General features: G+C 39.8%; 1 protein-coding gene across 2 annotated transcripts; it reads left to right on the top strand.

Annotated features, from left to right (window-relative positions):
• ZNF311 (zinc finger protein 311) lies at nucleotides 1-17568 on the top strand. 2 transcript variants are annotated; one of them, XM_029242748.1, is made up of 6 exons: nucleotides 1-335; nucleotides 7521-7596; nucleotides 11060-11151; nucleotides 11491-11617; nucleotides 12252-12356; nucleotides 14990-17568. In XM_029242748.1, the coding sequence occupies exons 1-6, from the start codon at nucleotides 303-305 to the stop codon at nucleotides 16564-16566; spliced, it is 2010 nt and encodes a 669-aa protein (XP_029098581.1). In that variant the 5' UTR covers nucleotides 1-302; the 3' UTR covers nucleotides 16567-17568. The 2 variants fall into 2 exon arrangements, with proteins under 2 accessions (XP_029098581.1, XP_029098582.1); XM_029242749.1 differs by lacking the exon at nucleotides 1-335 and adding an exon at nucleotides 5588-5646 and having other exon boundaries at nucleotides 6885-7596; nucleotides 11060-11617.
• The last annotated feature ends 1518 nt before the right edge of the window (nucleotides 17569-19086 follow it).

Genomic DNA, 19086 nt, shown 5'->3' with positions numbered 1-19086 from the left:
GGAGCGCAAAGGCCTCCTCAGATGAGGTCCGAAAAACCCCACCCGCACCTCAGAGACGAGGGGCTGAACTCCAAAGTGCAGACAGAGCCTTTCTATTCCGCGGTCTCCATGGTAACGCGCGGCTCGCCCTTCTAGGACCCCCGGAGGACTCTTCTCTTTGGTCCAGCACTACAAACCCTGAGAAGCTGGACGGTTCCGGTCCCCGCTTGCTAGTTTGGACCTGTTGCCACATGGAGAACAGATGAGCTTGAATATGAAATTGATCTTCTTCAGCGTGTGAAGAGGGAAAACAACGAAAGAAAATGGAAGCACGAGTTAATCAGAATTACGAGAACGTAAGCTCCACCACGCAGAGATCTTTAACTGTTTTGTTCATTCCTGTATCCCAAGCTCTTATAACAGTTGCTGAAGAAATTCTTGTTAAATGAATGAATTGAAACGATTCTGAAAAAATATTGCTGCAAAGCATCATTGACTAATATCAGTATTTGCCTCTGATCAGTAGCTTTATTTAAAAGAGAACTATGTGTCACATACATTTAAATATCTTATAATTTGGGGATTATGAAAACCCACAAGCATGCATTATAAGTAATGTATGCTGTATTTTCCAAAATATTATATTTCTAAAGTATTATATTTTTCTATAATATATTTTCAGTATGTTATATTTCAGTATAATGATTAGCAGTAGAAACTTGAAGAGAAGTAATTAAGTTAATTACTTAAGTAATTAAGATAAGCACAAAAGATATATTTAAAAATTTGAGGAAGTGGCAAATACTTTTTAGATTATTCTTTCCTACACTAGAATATGAACTGGCTAGCATAAAATTATGGGACATAACCTTTTTAGAAGGGGAAACTCCAAGAAAATTATTTCAAAAAGACAGCCAATATAAACAAAATGAAATCCATAAACTCAAAGACAAAAAACAAATACTTGCTAAAGTTCTGAGTTGAACTGAAAAAATAATCAGAATAATGAACAAGACTGTTGGAAGGAAAATGAAAAATACCTGTGACAGATAAGATGAATGAGCTAAGGATACATTTTTCATTAAGGATATATCTCAAAACCATGAAGTTGAGTATGTACAAAGTACATAATAACCTCTATGAAGCATTCTTGCCAAAAATATTGAACCTAAATCAAATCAAACCTTTCAAGCTTAAATATGTACAGAGTGAAACTATCTGTATAAAATTAGGGAAATGTAAATTATACTATAAAATGTTTATGGCTACCCACATATGTACTAAAAATATATAAACATGCATCGGAATAATAACATCAATATCAAGACAGTAGTTAACCTGAGAAGGAAGAGGAGAGGAATTGGAGAGGAGTAGACAAGGGGATATAATTATATCTGTAATATTTATATCTTAAGATAGATGTTAAGTGTTTTTTTTATTATTGTTTTGTATGCCTGAAATGTTTGTTATTTTTTTAAAAAAGCCCCTGGAAATGAATTTGGTAATTTCAACAGACAGCAGAGGGGCCATAGAATTACTTAACACCAATCAGGCTTCTGTTTCTCCATCAAGGATCATGACCTTCAAATTGGGAATGGTAGGACAAACATTAATATGAGGAAATTAAATTTCAGGACATACAAGGAGATAGTAAAAGAGTAACTACTTGCCTTAAATGAGTGCAAGTCTTCGTACCCAGATAAAATTGCTTGAAGGATCCTGAATTTCAGGCAGATTAGCCACAGGGCCCCTGGAGGCCATTTTTAAGGAGTGTGACTCATGCCTAAGACTGGCAAATATCCAAATTTTCAAAAACTGAAAAAAGATGAACTGTGGAATTAGGCTGAAAAGCTTGACATGGATCCCTGGCAAAATTCCAGCATTAATTATTTTAGGAGATTATTTATGAGGTTTTATGAGATTGGGGTTAACCAAGAAAAATGTAAATAAATTATATCTCAATTGGACTAGATTATTAAAGTCATATACTAAGGATCTGCTGTGGAAGTAAAGTATCTTCATATCAGCAAAGGTTATAGCAAAGCCTCTCATAAATATACCCTGTGAGTATATGTGTACTGGACGCTAGTACTGTTAAGTAGATTGATATCAGGAAGAAAGACTACAGTCTGAAGAGTGGGTGACCATGCATAGCATCTTTCCTGCAGCCTCTTGCTCAGTGCCTTTGTGCAGTATTCACTGAACTCAGTTTCAGAATTAGGGACTTAGGGATCAGTCTAATCAAGACCCAATTTCCTTTAGAGGAGAAGAATACATTTGTATTAAATTGGAGGATTGAAGGAATTTTTTTAATATAATGATCATTATTTAGCAATTATTATGAGCCAGGCACTTTCATAAACCGTATATTGTACATTCACTCTCACAATGAGCTGAGATTAAAGGATTTATTGTTAGTGTTTTACAGATGCAGCAATTGAGGTGCAAAGGAGTTAAATGACTTGACCAAAATATCAAGCTAGTGAGTGGCAGAGCCAGGAATCAGGTCTTCAGAACATAAGATTGATGAACTTTCCATAATACCATTTTATAACTAATGTGCCTAGTACTTTCTAACCTCTTTTGCTTTTGAATAAATAAAAGCCCTGATCAGGCTGGAGGGACTGCTTTTTATCAAAATAGCCCAAGTGTGATATCCAAGACTCTGGAGTCATTAGTTTCTCTTCTAATTTTATCCTCCTTTGTAGTTTTAGACAAAATTATAATCTCTTGGCCCTCAGGTTTCTCAAGTGTGAAATGAACGAATTGTACTTGGTCATCACTGTGGTATCTTTCAGACTTCCAATTCTATTATTCTAATGATGAAATTTGATGCCAGGTGATGTGTTAAATGATTTCTGTATATTGTCTCATTTAATCCTCATAACGACTCCGAAAATTAGATATTCACCCTGGACCTATTTTACAGTTGGGGAAACTGGGGCACGATGTATACCTTGCTTAGGTTCTTATGCACACAGGTACCAAGTGGTTTAGCCTGGATTCAATCCCATAATTAATTTTATTTCATTTTGATAAGCTTTAAAAGAAGTTATGACCAGTCACAAAGCTATGCAATCACTCTTCCCTCTGAAAGGAACCAGGACTCCTTGGAGAAATGGCTGATTCCAGGTCTGGAGCAGGAAATATACAAAATGAGCCTGAAATATCTTGTGCTGCCAGAAGGCAAGAAAACCATCAAAGACTCTTAGAGTTAGATGAAAAGGGCACAGGAAATAAAATAAAGGGACTCCCACTGGCCAAAGATGGAATCATTTGAACATCAAGAAGAAAAAGAAAAAAAAAAGAAAAGTGCGATTGATTAAGAGTCCTTGAATGTTCTTTAAAAATCCATGAGTTAATGATGCTCAGAAAGAGGAAACAACAAAAAATATTAGTTACCAATTGCTGCATAACAAATTACCCCCAAATTTAGAATCAAATATTGAATATTTATTCTCTCACAGTCTCTACAGGTCAGGAATCTGAGAGCAGTTTAGGGGTTGGTTCTAGTTCTGTCTTAAGGTTGCAGCCAAGATGTTGACCCAGGCTGCAGTCAACTGAAGGCTTGACAGGGAGCTGACGGATCCACTTCTAGACTCACTCATATGGCTGTTCGCAGGAGGCTTTAGTTCCTCACCACCTGGGTCTCACTTTTCAGCCTGGCAGCTGGCTTCCCCTAGAGTGAGTGATCTGAGAGAATGGGAAAAAAAGAGAGACCAAGATAGAAGCCACAGTTTCTTTTTCTTCTTCTTTTTTTTTATTGGGGTACAGTTGCTTTACAATGTTGTGTGTGTTTCTGCTGTATCAGCTGTGTATATACATATATCCCCTGTTTTTTGGATTTCCTTCCCATTTAGGTCACCACAGAGCATTGAGTAGAGTTCCCTGTGCTATACAGTAGATTGTCATTAGTTATCTAGTTTATACATAGTATCAATAGTGTAGATATGTCAATCCCAATCTCCCAATTCATCCCACCCCTCCTTTCCCCCCTTGATGTCCATATATCTGTGTCTCTATTTCTGCTTTGCACATAGGTTCATCTGTACCATTTTTCTAGATTCCACATATATGCATTAATATACGATATCTGTTTTTCTGACTTACTTCACTCTGTATGACAGTCTCTAGGTCCATCCATGTCTCTGCAAATGGCACAATTTCGTTCTTTTTTATGGTTGAGTAATATTCCATTGTATATATGTACCACATCTTCTTTATGCACTCTTCTGTTGATGGACATTTGGGTTGCTTCCATGTCCTGGCTATTGTAAACAGTGCTTCAGTGAACACTGGGGTGCCACAGTTTCTTTTATTACCTAATATTAGAAGTAATATAACATCATTTCTGCCATACTCAATTGGTCACACAAACCAACACTGGTAAAATGTAGGAAGGAGATACACAAGAGTATGAATACTCGAAGGCAGTGCTCATTGATGGCCATTTTGAAGAATGGCTAATGTATCAGTGGCCTTGGCACCTAGGGCACAACTTTTTACTCTGAAAATTAGCAATTAAATAGAAAAGTAAACATTTGTCTTTCCTGTTTGAACTGACATTTCAGGATAACCAAATAACTGAATTGATAGGTTAATGAGATAAAATCCTTGTTTAAAAAGGAATTCCGGGCTTCCCTGGTGGCGCAGTGGTTGAGCGTCCACCTGCCGATGCAGGGGGCGCGGGTTCGTGCCCCGGTCCGGGAAGATCCCACATGCCGCGGAGCGGCTGGGCCCGTGAGCCATGGCCGTTGAGCCTGCGCGTCCGGAGCCTGTGCTCCGCAACGGGAGAGGCCACAACAGTGAGAGGCCCGCGTACCACAAAAAAAATAAATAAATAAAACAAAAAAAAAAGAAATTCCAACTCATAAATGTGAAAAAAATATTGAATTAGAAAATCCCAGTTCTGCAATAAAATGGTTGATTCAGGCAAAGATCATCAGTGGATGAAACCACCAGATAAAAGGTTGATGAGGAGCTTTACATGGAGGGATCCAACTAGCAAGTGCTGATTCATTGATCAATCTTAGCATCACAAAGAGTGAAATAATGACATTATATGCCTCCTGATATAAAGCAAAAAGAAGTACGTAGCACCACGTAAGAATGCTTACCCATAAAGGTAAACCAAACTCTAAACCTTTAGAGCTAACATCTAGTTAACAAATACAAGGCTAGAGAAACAAATCATTAAATGAGGATGCAAACAGACAAAGCCAGCATGTGGAACATTCAGGACAAATGACCCAATTTACTCAATGCGGGGAAAAGTGAAAGATGGAGGAGCTATTCTAGATCTAAATTAAAAGAGGATTAAGAGAAATAACCAAATAAAGTATGTAGACTTCAGATCTTTATTCAAAAAACCAGCGTATTTTATATATTTGGGAGATTTTAATATGGACTCAGTATTAGATGGTACCCAGGAATTATTTTAATTTTGTTAGGTGGGATAATGACATTGTGGTTCTGTTTTAAGAGATGCATTCTGAAGAACAGGAAATAACACGTTTGGAGTCTGCGGAGGCTTTCTAGGGAAATTCCTCGACCAGCGAGTTGAGGTTTCCTAGAAAGTCACCGGAAATGATTATTGAAGGACTAGGAAGTGGAGCTAGAATAGGTTTCTCTATTTTCTCATTTTTAGAGGAGAACGTCGGCAGGAAGGTCTGTGTCTTCAGCCAGCGTGGGACGGGACTTTAGCCGAGGGGCTCCCAAGCTGCCACTGGTGTCTCCGAAACCGCCGAGGTGCGGCTGGGAGGACCCTGGCACCACCACCTGGTTCACTTAAATACACCCCTTCCCTGGGGCCCGGGACGGCTGGCGGGGACGGGGCGGGGCTTTGGAGCCCGGTCCGCCGGGAGCTGGGGACCGCCGCGGGTTCCTGCCAAACAAGGGCCTTTTCCTCCTGCATTCCTAACTCCCTCCCGCTCTTCTTGGCTCTCAGCAGCCTCTTACCCTTTTTTTTTTTTCATTTATTTTCCTCCCCAGCATCCACTCGTACATTAATTAATTCAGCCAATTTCTAGCTGAGCGCCTACTGGCGCAGGCACTGTTTTAGAAGTTGGGAATACAGCAGTGAACAAAATAGACAAAAATCCCTGCCATCAAAAGCCTGGGAGCCTACATTTTAGTGAAGGCGAGATTTACAGTAAACAATAGAAAGAATATAAGTTAACTTATGCACCATGTTGGAAAGTGATAAAGTGCTATATAGGAAGGTAAGGCATGTCAGGATTGGAAGGAGGGGGTAGGCTGTAATTTTAAATAGGGGACCTAGAGTAGGTTTCCTTGGGAGGATTATGTACAAGCAAACAGTTGAAGGAAGCAAGATTATTCATCGTGAGGGTAGCTTGAGGTGGAGGGGACAGCCAGTACAAAGGCCCTAAAATGGAAATGTGCCTAAAAAGGAAGAGAAAGGTCTGTGTGACTGAAGAGGGTTGAATGAGGGGGAGAATAGTAGGAGAGGTAATAGCACACCCTATAGACTTGTATGCCATTGTAAGCACTTAAGCTTTTATTTTGAATGAACAAGAGAGACTCAAAAGGCACATTCTTTAGGGCCTTTTATGTTACTCTTTATTTTGAGTAAGATGGACCCATTGAGGGGTTTTAAGCAGAGAGATGAAATAATCCAACTTAAGTTTTAAATGGCCTACTCTGTTGTATTGAGGATAGAAGCAGGAGACCAGCTGGATGGCTAACGTAATACTGTAGGGCAATGCAGACAATGGTGGCTTGGGACAAGATAGTGGCAGTGGAGGTTGTATTCTGGATATATTATCATTTTCAGTTTATCTTCCCCTGCTCCCTCATCTCCCATAGATAGCTCAGATTCTCAGTGATTCCTTCTTTTTGCTTTGGTCACATTCCTCTGTTTTCTCCTCCCTTCATCGAATATGCAGGAAAATAAGGTATGGGATTACCACTAGCTTAGTACTGCTGATGAACCCCAAATCCAGGGCAGTATTTGACACATCAAGCCAAAAAGCAGCTGCCTTGTGGGTCAGGAGAGGCCCTTTGGCTGGCGCCACCAAGGCTTAAATCCCTGAAAGGAGGCTGGTATCCACTGGAGCCACTTCAAACTGGTCCAGGCAAAGCCACGATTGACTTGGAGCTGGATCCAACCAGCAGAGAAGAAACCGGGACAGTGTTAGAAGACTGGAAAAGAAAGCTGGGTAAAAAGATGCAGCAGGTAAAAAGAGGAATGTCTGCAGTATATCACAAAGAGGAAGAACTGAGCCCAAGAAAGGAGGAAAGCAGTGGGAGTGTGGTGGGCCTGGATTGACCTTGTGGAAGTGTTCTCCTTCAAAGTACTTTTTTTCCTGGATGGCCTGGTGATCATTTTACATTATAGAACAATTGGATGCCATTTCTGTTTTTCATAAGGTATATCAGGGACTGAGTCCCTGATTTTCTCACCCCTCTTGGTAGGTCTGGGAGTTGATTTCCATGAACGGAACTTCATAGTTGGTTGCAGCTTCCCCTACATTTTCCATCCCTCCATAACCTCTCCAAATGTATTCTTTTCCTTGCAATAGGTGGTGGTATCAGATGAGACTCCAGGACCATCAAACCAGCTTTGTATCCGTGATACCAAGCTCCTGCAGGAAAGAGGTAATGCACACAGGGTATTGTGGCAGGAGTTATGGCAGCTGAAAATGGGGCAGGGACACAGACTAAGTGGGAGATGCTCCCTGGGGCCTGGAAATATGCTCATTATTGAGTATTTATAGGAAATCTGTTATTTCTATACTAGGCTTGGCTCGGTATTGAGAGGAACTAAATTGTTAGGTTTCTACCCTCATCTTAAACCAAATTTGGAAAAAAATAAAGATTCATAAAAAAAGATTCTTCAAAGCAATTTATGAAAGATACTGAATGTATTCATTCACTTATTATATGTACAACTTTATGTATGATAAGTAGCTTACATATGTGTACATGAATATTTCCACATATAAAACTTGTGGTATAATACAGTAACTCCTCCCAACCACAATTTTACCAACATGTAAAATTTGAGTGTAGGTAATTTTATTTCTGTACCTGTGTTAACCCTGAGATTTTTAAATTAAGTATAGGTATACCTGAGAAATAGAAGATAAAGCCATGGCAAAAGAAGGAGAAAAGGTATTGTCATGAAGCTTTGAGAAGAATAAAGGAAGATGGGGAAATGTGGGGCTGGGCTTTAAAAATGCTCTTTGGTGGCATATATGAAGAGAAAAGTGGATAAGATTTGTATAGAAGTGGCTGATGGTATTTAACAATTCTGGAGTCATAAAATTAGACCCTGAAAGGCACAGACTTTTAGAGGACTAGGCCCCTGGACACCCCAAAAATAGGCTTTTAGTATATATTACCTACAAAGAAAAAATACGTAAAATGAATTTCTAAGCATATTATTGGAACTTCCAGAAGAGAAATCTTGAAATTTCCACTGTATAGGTAATCATAAATGAAAATTAATAATATAGGACATATTTATCACAAATTTAGGAGAGGTAGAAAATAATGAATATTGCTTAACTTCGTTGTTAATTTTATTTCATTTTTTAAAATATATATAATTTTATGGTTCACATCAGACCTGAGTACCCAAGTCCTCTTTTTCTCAAAAGATCTTGAATTCTCTTCTTATAGGTGATTTTCAGGGCCATAAAGTTTACAGTTACTTAACATAAAATGTAAATGAGTTAATCTCGCCCTGGATAATATCTATACACTGCTTTAACAAATAGTTTTGTTATGGGCTGAATGTTTGTGTCCCCTCAAAATTCGTATGTTGAAGCTGTAACCCACCCCGCAGTGTGATGATATTTAGAGGTGAGACCTTTGGGAAGTAATCATGTTTAGATGAAGTCATAAGGGTGGGGACCCAGTGATGAGATTAGTGTCCTCAGAAATGGAAGAGACCAGAGCTTTCACTCTCCCCCACATGTGAATTCCCGCTAGGGAATTCCCCCAAGTTCATTTTTAACTTGAGGGCAGAAACTGACCTTTCAAATTCTGAGGCTAAAAAATAAAGTTTAAGAATCACTACAGTGGGGGGAATTCCCTGGTGGTCCAATGGTTAGGACTTTTGCTGCCGTGGCCAGGTTTGCTTGGGGAACTAGGATCCCACAAGCCTCAGCGAGGCTAGGAAAAAAAAATCACTGCAGTGGTTACCAGGGGCTCAGGAGAGGGAAAAATAAGGAGTTGTTGTTTAATGGGTATAGAGTTTCAGTTTCGCAAGATGAAAAAGTTCTGGAGATCTATTATGCAACATTGTGAATATTTTTAACACTATTGAACTGTACACTTAAAAATGGTTAAAATGGTAAATTTCATATTATATGTTTTTTACCACAATTAAAAACAGTTTTTAATGTGATGAACACTTAGGGGAAAAAAAGCCATGACAAGGTAACAAAACTTTCCTAATTTATGAAGAAGATGTGGTAAAAATCCAACTGGATGTATATGGAGGAGAGTTTGGGTTAGATAGGGTGTGTGCTTTGTCAAAAATTTAAGACTTGTACATTTTACTGTATGTAAATTTTACTGTATGTAAATTTTACTTCAGAAGCAGGAATGTAAACAAATATTGAACTCTAGTTAATGATATGTATCATAAAGTGTTAGGGGTGAAGTATGCTTATGTCTTCAACTTACTTTGAAATGCAACAAAATATAAAATGAATTTATGGACAGAGACAGGGATAGTTAGATGGACAGATACGTGATAAAGCAAATATTGCAAAATGTTAATTGTAGAATGTAAGTGGTGAATATATGGATGTTTCCTCTACAATTCTTTCAACTTTTCTGTATATTTGAAAATGTTCATTATAAAATGTTGATTGAAAAAAACCCAATTAGGAGGTTTAAGTTTATTGATGTTATAAGGAAGAGAACTGTTATGGAACATTTGAGAGCAAAACATGTATCTGCTGTGAGCTCTGTGCCTTCCAGGTGGTTTGGGAACTTTTTGAGACAAAGAGTTATAAAGTAACAGGCTTTCAGAGGAGATAGTGAGAAAACTGTGTGGAACCCACAATGATTGAACACAGGCCTGTTCTTGATCAAAAGCTAAGGGTGGCCTAGACCAAAGAAAAGTCTTCTTGGCCTATTTCTGTGGAAAGAAGCCAGTTTACTCCTAAATTGAGGTTTTGGTAAAATTGAAATGATAGTTTTGGGGTCCTGAGGCCAAAGGGTTATCCTAGAGACTTACCAGTAGATGATTTCAGACCAGAAAGAATGGTCTTGGACTTGGGAATATGTTGATGACTATCAAGAAAGATAAACCACCATAAACACTGAAGCTACAGAGAGGCTGAGCTGGATTGCAAGGAATAAAACAGGGCCCCATTAATCAGTAATGTGAAACTGTACTTCTTGCCCAATCCATATGAATTATACCTAGTCACGTGTACACTCTGAGAAAGTTTCTTTTGCATTTTAAAAGTTGTGTGTGCTCTGCTATGCTGGGAGGGCAGTTGGGGGGAAGCGGAATCACTTAATACTAGGAAATTAACACTAAAGAGACTCAGAATCAAAGGGGGAAAGTGATTTTCTCTAAGAAGAACAAGGGAAAAATTTTTTCTAGTAAACTAACTTGAGTTTGACCAGCCATTAAGTTACCTAAAGAAAAAAGCTTTGGGCCTATCCCTGGATATTTCTGATCCATACCTTTCCTTCATTCCTTTCCCTCCACCTCCACCCCAAGTCGTTTTGGACAAAATGACTTCAACGTTCTAATATAGGAAGCCAGGTTATCGTATAAGCTGGGAGTCAGTGATTTGGGCCATTTGCGGAGGGTGTAAGGTATTCTAGGATGAAAAGAGACCAGAGAAAAAGGTGTAGTAGGTGAGAGAGAAGAAGAACGCACTTACAGTCGGCTTGGCTGCTGGCCAGGGCCTGATACCTCAAACTGGAAACTGAGACTAGAGGAATAATGGAGAAGGAGGATACTGTAATGCAGTAGACTTAATCCCTAGGTTAGAGCTTCGGAAGCTTCTACATTTGGGGAGGAGAGGATGAAAGCAGAAGGTTTCAACACTGTGCTGAATTGACTCTTGGCTTATTTCTCTTCTCTCAGCTCTGCCATCTCCTCATTGTCCTGCCTTTGCCGAAGATGGAAGCCAAGGAAGCCTGCCAGGAACAAAAATCATACTGATGAGCCAGTCTCAAGTGAGCTAAGACCCCTTCCTTCCCTCCTGGAAATATATCACTGCCTCCTAAATGTGGCCTTATTTTCACTGCCTTCCCTGGCTATGCACCTCCCAAGTCCACGTGCTCCCTCTCATAAGGGATACTTTGTTGGGTGACAAACCATTTGTGGATTGTTTCCTCTTTCGTTATTTTTTGCTATTGAAAGCTGATGCTACCTTTCACCTCATCCGCAAATATACACGAAACAGTAACAGCCTTTCACTTCTGTAAACCTCCCTACAAATTCCTTTCTTCTGCCTCTGTTTCCTGAGGGAACTATGGAGTTTTCTCCAGGACAGCAGGGACATATTGTTTCAGGAGGCAGTGACATTTGAGGATGTAGCTGTGAATTTCAGTAATGAGGAGTGGCAGTGTCTGACCCATGCTCAAAGGCACCTCTATAAAGATGTGATGTTGGAAAATTATGGAAACGTGGTATCACTTGGTAAGGACTTTCCCTGTACTTGGCTTAGTACTTTCTCCCTTCCTTTTTCTTTTAATTGCTTTATTTATTGATGTGTATGGGGTCTCATATTGAAAATCAGAGCTCTCATTTCATATCATCAATATCTTCCCCCAAATTAGTTTTGAGTTGCCCCTGTTACATAGCAAGATAATTTTCTGGCTAACCTAGTTGTTTTCTGATTCTTTGCAATGAAACTCTCCCTGGGTGAAAAGGAGACACTTAACGTCTGTTCTCCCTGGATTCTCGCCTCCTCAGGCCTCTCATTTTCCATTAAATGCTCTGTATTCAGCTCTTAGTCATGAGCTCCTTCCTAGCGGCTGAAAACAGATTAACCTCCCTCTACAGACTCCCATCCTCCTAAAAAGAACAGGGAAAATACAACCAACTGACTATTTCCCAGAATCTTCTTCTTTGCCCTTCTGAGTATTGACTTTCTGAGAAATTTCCTAGACCTGTTTATTTACATGTTACCAGACCCCTGAATAAACCCTTTTCTCTACCCAAATGGACATTTCTTTCCTGTTTCCTGTTTCCATATGCAGAGGGGTCAAGGTAAGCGTTAGCACAGTTCTCTGTTGCTCTACACACTGTCTTCTTCCCTCTCTACAACCAGGATTTCCATTTCCTAAACCTCCTTTGATCTCCCATCTGGAGCAAGAGGCAGAGCTCTGTGTTCAGGATGGACAGGACAGGGAGTTCCTGAGCTGCTCCCACCCAGGTGAGTGCCAGAGAAGCTGTCAGTCCCCTTCTGTGTTCCATGTGACAGAATGGTTATAGAATGTTCTTAGTGGTGGGTCATCCATCCCGAAGGGCCCAGAAGGAAATCTATTTAGGAAATCTTAAGGCAGAGAAAACAAACAAACGGTTTGGATAATTATTCTGTCATTATCTAATTGGCTGTTTGCAACCTATCTAATATAGGCTTTTTGCAATTTAGTCCTCCAAAAAGGCTCAGACAATTCATCTCCCCTCTGTGTATCATTTACTCCAGTGCTCAGAGAGCATTGCCTTTCTGCCTCCAGTTGTTTTCTTTTTTTTTTTTTTAGGAGCTTCCCCCATTTGGAGACCTGAGCCTTTGACCCTTGCTTTTTCTATTCTCTCTTATTGTGAAGTTAGTTAGTTTCTCTCATGGCTTCAGCTCTTAGCTCTGATGCAGATGCCTGCCACATTGATAATGCTAACCTTTACCTCTTTCCTGGGCAGCAGTCTCATGTTTCTAACTCCTGGTTTTTATTTGAATATCCCATTGTCATCTGGAAAGCAACCTATCTAAAGTCAAATTCATCTCTCCCTCCAAGGCTGTCTCTTCATTAAGCTCTCCCTATTTCTATATCTGGTTCTACCTCTTTCTTACTTTGTCTTTCCATTCCCTGAACCTCTTATCTAGTCAGTCATGAAATATTACCAGCTCTTCATTCAAGCTATTTTCTGTATTTGTCATTCAAAAAAAAACTTGTCCTTTGTTTCTAGGCCAACTCCAGCTGCTGTGTCCACAATGCCTACTCTTCCTTCCTCCCTTCCTTCCATCTAAAAAACATTTATTGAGCAACTATCATATGCCAGGTACATATGAGCAACTATCATATGCAGTCAGATAAGATATGGGCGAGCCCTGACTTACGGAAGCTTATTTTCTAGTGGGGAAGGCAGGTAAGTAAATAAGTAATTATATAGGACAGTATGGTGGGAGTTCTTGGGATATGTAGATAGGGATATGTACCTGGTATATACAAACATAGAGGAGAAGCACCTAAATCTGACCTGGGGACCAGAAGACTGCAGAAGGAATGACAACTGAATTAAGCTATGTAGGATAAGTGAGGTCATTTAGTTGAAGGAGGGGCAGAGGGGAATAACAAGTAGGAAAGTATTGAGGAGTAAAAGAATGTGAACTGTGAATAGTTCAGTGTGACCAGAGCCAAGGACTTGGAGTAGCCAGTGGGGAAAATACAGGAGCTGTAGACAGGGGCAAGATCATAATTGAATGAGCTTTTGATAAACTGCAGACCTTTAACTTTATTCTTATAGTAACAGCTAAGATTGATTAAGTACTTATTTTGGTGTTGGAAGTGCTTTGCATACATTGACTCATTTAATTATTGTGGATAGTCTAGATCCCATTTTATAGATATAGCAACTGAGAGAAGTTACAACATCCTCCCAAGTTTGCACAGGTATTAGGTGTCAGAACTAAGATTTGAACCCAGACAGTGAGCTGGGGCTCTTGACTGTACACTTTACTTGCTTTCTGTCTGGTTAACGATGGAGTGCCATTGAAGTGTTTAAAGCTAAGGAGTGATGTGATTAGATTTGATTTTTAGAAGGAATAATCTAGAAGCGATGTAGAGGTTGGATTAGAGGGGAGGCAGACTAAAGGACATTTGAGGGTTATTAAAGTTAGCTGGTGAGAATGCACTGGCAGTAGAAGTGAAGGAGACGGGATAGAGTTAAGAGATAATAAGAGATTGATTTGGACTCTGGTTACCAACTGTAAAAAGTAACTCCAGCTAGCTTAACCAAAAGAAAAATAATTTATTATTCAGGGTGTGTCAGGGAACTTAAGGGCAGGTATACATGAGGCTCAAGAAGGGATTGGAATGCCATCAGGCCCCACTCTCCAGCTGTCTTCTCTGCTACGCTGTGGGTCTGCTTCATTCTCCCTTCTTAGCAGATGTATCTTCTCTGCTTCTCAGTCCCGATGGCAGAGCATTCCCTCCCCTACACGACATACCATCCCACCACCACTGGTTTTCAAATTTAAGTGCTAAAGCTCTAGCTCTCTTCAGAGCCTGGCCTTACCTGCTTTCACATCATGATTCCAAAGTTCATGAAGAGAGAATCTGTCCTGGTTTGGGTCAGGTCTTGCCCAGATCTAATCTGCCCTACCCAGATGGGTGGAGTTACACCACAGAAATATGGCTCTCCAGGGCCCACTCTCAGGAGCAAAGCAGACAGACCCCTAAAAAGGAGGCTGCGCTGGCACTTGAGCCCCCGCTTTGCAGCTCCCATCACAGGTAACATTTATACAATGTTAGTGAGTACATATGAGAAGTTGAAGATGATTTCCGGTTTCCTGTCTTAGGTGACTAGGTGTATGAAGTTGTCATTCACTAAACTAGGAGATTCTAGAGCATGAGTAGATTTGGAAGGATTTTTGTGAAGTTTACTCAGTTTTAAATATCTTAGTACTTTTCAGTAGTTCAGCCTATTTTGACGTTGCCATAATGTTAGCAATTTTTCAAGCATGGGAAAGTCAGTTACTCTTCCAACAACTTAACCATTGCTTCACCTCTGCCAGCCCACTTATTTCCTTTCCTCTGAACATCTGACATTTTTATTTTCTTGTTTAAGTATCAGCTGCCAAGACACGGCCTGAGAATGAGAAGGCAAGTTCAGAACAGGCAGTTTTTGAAAATGGAGAAGTCTGCTGGGTGAAATTTAAAAGTCTCCTAAAAGTTGTTTCCCAGGATCCAGAGGTTGGAGAAGTTTGTGTACAAGATGTCAAATTAGAGAATCAATGGGAAATGCCTATGAGGGAGAAACTGAGAGAAGAGAAAGAACGCTGTGAGAAAGTGACCTTCAAGAAAGGAAAGAACCAGAAGGTACTTAGAAAAAATTCAAAATGTATTCCATATAGGGTTCTTACAGAAAAGAAACTCCATGAATGTGCCAGGTGTGACAAAAACTTCAGCTGGCATTCTGACCTAATTCTCCATGAGCGAATTCACTCTTGCCAGAAACCCTATATCTGTAATGAGTGTGGGAAAGCATTCAAGACCAAAAATCAGCTTTCTATGCACCAGATAATCCACACAGGGGAGAAACCCTTTAACTGTAGCCAGTGTGGGAAGGCCTTCAACAGTAGATCAGCTCTTTGCCGACATAAAAAAACGCACAGTGGGGAGAAGCCTCACAAGTGCAGCGACTGTGGGAAGGCCTTCAAGACCAGGAACCGTCTCAGGATGCATCAGATCATCCACACTGGGGAGAAGCCTTATGAGTGCAGTGGCTGTGGGAAGGCCTTTCAGTTTAAGCATTCCCTTATCATCCATGGCAGAAGCCATACTGGGGAGAAACCCTATGAGTGTGAGGAGTGCGGGAAGGCCTTCAGCGGGAGTTCAGACCTCATCAAACACACAAGAATCCACACTGGGGAGCGACCTTATGAGTGCAGTGAGTGTGGGAGGGCCTTCAGCCGAAGCTCAGACCTAAGCAAACACACAAGAATCCACACTCAGGAGAAACACTGTAGGTGCCCTCAGTGTGGAAAAGCCTTCAGCAGCAAGGCAGAGCTCACCAAACATAGAAGAATCCACACTGAAGAGAAGCCTTACAAGTGTAAGGAGTGTGGGAAAGCCTTTCGTCATAACTGTAAACGCAGGGCTCATGAACGAGAACACACTGGGGAGAAGCCCTATCGATGTGGGGATTGTGGGAAAACTTTTCAGGATCGGCACTGCCTTACCATCCATCAAAGAATCCACACTGGAGAGAAACCGTATAAATGTTCAGAGTGTGGTAGAGCGTTCAGTGGGAAATCAAACTTGACCAATCATCAAAGAATCCACACCGGAGAGAAGCCTTACAGATGTGAGGTGTGTGGAAAGGCCTTTCATCATAGTTCAGTCCTGAGGCAGCACAGAAGAATCCACACTGGTGAGAAGCCGTATACCTGCAGTGAGTGTGGCACGTCTTTCCGTCAGAGCTCAGCTCTGATTGGACACAAGCGAGTTCATACTGGGGAGAAACCTTATGAATGTGAGGAGTGTGGAAAAGCTTTCAGAGTGAGCTCAAATCTTACTGGACATAAGAAAAGAAAACATGGAGTGTGGGGAACCCACAAACTTGATGAGAATGGGAAATCCCTCTCTCCAGTAACCTGTTCTCAGACCTTTTCATTCATCAATATTTTGACAACCAACACTTGAGGGTAGTGATTCTGGTGTTTACACTTTCTCATTTCTCCTTCTACTTCTTACACTGGTCCCTCTTGTCTCCTGTATTGGTTCTTCCTGGTTCCCTGACCCCCTAATTGTGAGACCCCACCAAGCCTTTGTCCTTGACCTTCCTATTCAGTGTCTCTTCAGTGAGCACATTCACTTCCAAGGCTTTGTCTATCAATAATAGTATTGTAATAATAAATACTAGTGCTTGACACATGCCAGGCATTATTCTTTACAATTTTTAATCATCTAATCCATACAACATCCCTATGGGATGAGGAAATTGAGGCATAAAAAGAAGAAACCTGCTGTGGATCACTTAACTAGTAAATTCTGAACAAATGCCCACTGAATGCTTAGACTTAGCTGAGCAATTTCCATTATCCTGCACCACATCTCTCGGATATGAAGCTATACCTCAGTTCAGCACAGAACATTTTTTTAATTGATAAACATTGATCATCTTTAGCAGGTTTTGCTTTAACTTAAAGCCTGAATGGTACTTCTCCTTAACGGATCAGAATTGCTGAGATTCGGTGGGGAAACGGAGGCAGGGCAAGGGCAGATTTTAAAATTACAGATAAGCAGAAGTCAGGTATACACTGCCGAAGCAGCAGTGTACATATGGAAAAAGCATGAAGCCTGACCCACTTTGTTATAAATACACTAAAAGGTCTTCAAGATGTTAATTTCTTAAATATTTGCTATATCTGTTTGCATGATATATGAAATGCTCTTTCAAATAGATTAGTAAATTTATATCTATCTTTTCAAGTCTTTCAGTGTCTAACATCTATCCTTTCTCTTGCAAATGTTACAGGTCCTTACTTCAGACAGAATTAAATTAAATACCCACATGCAATAAGGCTGTTAAAATAGAAATTGAAAATCCTAGAAGAGGATGCAAATGTGTCAACTTAATTAACATAATGACCATAATTGAGAATTAAATTTAGTTCAGAGTTCCCTGACTGGTAAAGAGATGAGCAATGGGTTCCCCAGCATTTGTCAAAAGTGTTTTACAAGCTAATGTTTTTAAAAAATAATAAGTTTGAGAAATGCTGGCTAGGTGGGGGTATTTATTCCCTTAAAGACTTCTCAGGGTTTATACTATGCTAATGTCCTTTCTGAGTCTTAAACAAAGGAACTGTAAGAAGCATTGCTTTCCCAAAGTGATGGACGAAAGAATTCTGTTTGGAGGAGCACCTTCATGGACTCTTGTTTCACAGAAAACATCTTAGGAAATGGTTACACATTATCTAATATGGACAAGGAGTCCAAGATACACAATTTTCTAGTAACAAATTCCAAAGGGAATTACATGACTTATTATACAAAAGACAGATTAAACATTGTTTCTTATGTTCAGTTTCTACAGGAAATTAGAGCATGTCCTTTATATGGCCATTTCTTATATATTTTTTTGAAGAAAACCAAGATGAAAACATTTAGGATATAACTCTAAAATTGTCTCTGTGGAGGATGGCACTCTGTATATGTGGCTTTTGGATGATATAACGTGACTTAAGGGCAGAGTTTAGGATATGTCTGGAGAATTGGCAGTGCTTTTCCAATCTTTTTTGACTGCAAGGACCCCTTATTTGGTGATCAATAAATTTTACCGACACTCTCTCCCCCATGCATACACACACTACAAGTAGTTTTACTTTAATGCTTGATGGCAAAATGTTGTCATGTTCTCCTAGAAAATCTGAGGTTTTGTTAATTACAACAGCATGTATATGCTTTTGGAAAATGTATACACATGTTCAGGATGCTTTTTTACCCACAGGCCATGAGGTTCATTTGGATTTTGGACTCAAAGTCCTTAGCCCATCATGAGAACCCTCCAGTGCATCCTTTCAAGTCACTTCTTCAGTCAGTCTTTTAACAGAATCTGGCAAGATTTCAATTCCAGTTTAAATTCTGGACAGTCCTGGAGTGTTGATGTTTTGTGTTATTGATCAGAGTCATGTTCTTCAGACACCAGTTAACTGGAGGGGGTGGCAAGCCTGACATTCCTCTGTGAAAGTTGAGAAGCCTCTCTACTGAGCCCAAATAGAAGACTTTTAGACTTCATCCTCACCAGTCCATCTTCAACATGACTATTGTCTCCCTAAAATATTCCTATGATCTTGACACCTGCTTTTTAAAAATTTTTTATTTATTTTTATTGAAGTATAGCTGATTTACAATATTTTGGTTGTTTTAGGTGTACAGCTGCTTTTAAAACTCCCAACTGACTCTCAGTCCTGCAGTAAGAAATCCCAAATTACTATCTTGAACTCCAGGAATCTTTTGATACTTCCTGGACACTTAAAATGAACATTATGAAAAAAAACACTGAAGGAGTTTCAGATATTTTACCTGTGGAAAAAATCATTTAGAAGGGATCCTAAGGTGGAATAGACTCTGCTATACAGTTGTAAGTTTGGTAGACAGGCATAATGTAGAAGGAATTCAAAGATCAGATGCATAGTTGAATAATCAAACATGTTAGTGTTT

Source organism: Monodon monoceros, unplaced genomic scaffold, assembly GCF_005190385.1.
Source record: "Monodon monoceros isolate NGI ecotype Baffin Bay Population unplaced genomic scaffold, NGI_Narwhal_1 Super_Scaffold_3, whole genome shotgun sequence".
Lineage (NCBI taxonomy): Eukaryota > Metazoa > Chordata > Mammalia > Artiodactyla > Monodontidae > Monodon > Monodon monoceros.
Note: the sequence above shows the minus strand (reverse complement) of the source record. Positions and strands in the feature narration are given on the sequence as shown.

Coding starts and splice junctions, on each gene's coding strand:
- ZNF311 (XM_029242748.1), top strand. CDS start 303: ATGGAAGCACGAGTTAATCAGAATTACGAGAAC. Junction 7,597..11,059: donor CAAGCTCCTGCAGGAAAGAG/GTAATGCACACA, acceptor CTCTTCTCTCAG/CTCTGCCATCTCCTCATTGT. Junction 12,357..14,989: donor CCTGAGCTGCTCCCACCCAG/GTGAGTGCCAGA, acceptor TTCTTGTTTAAG/TATCAGCTGCCAAGACACGG.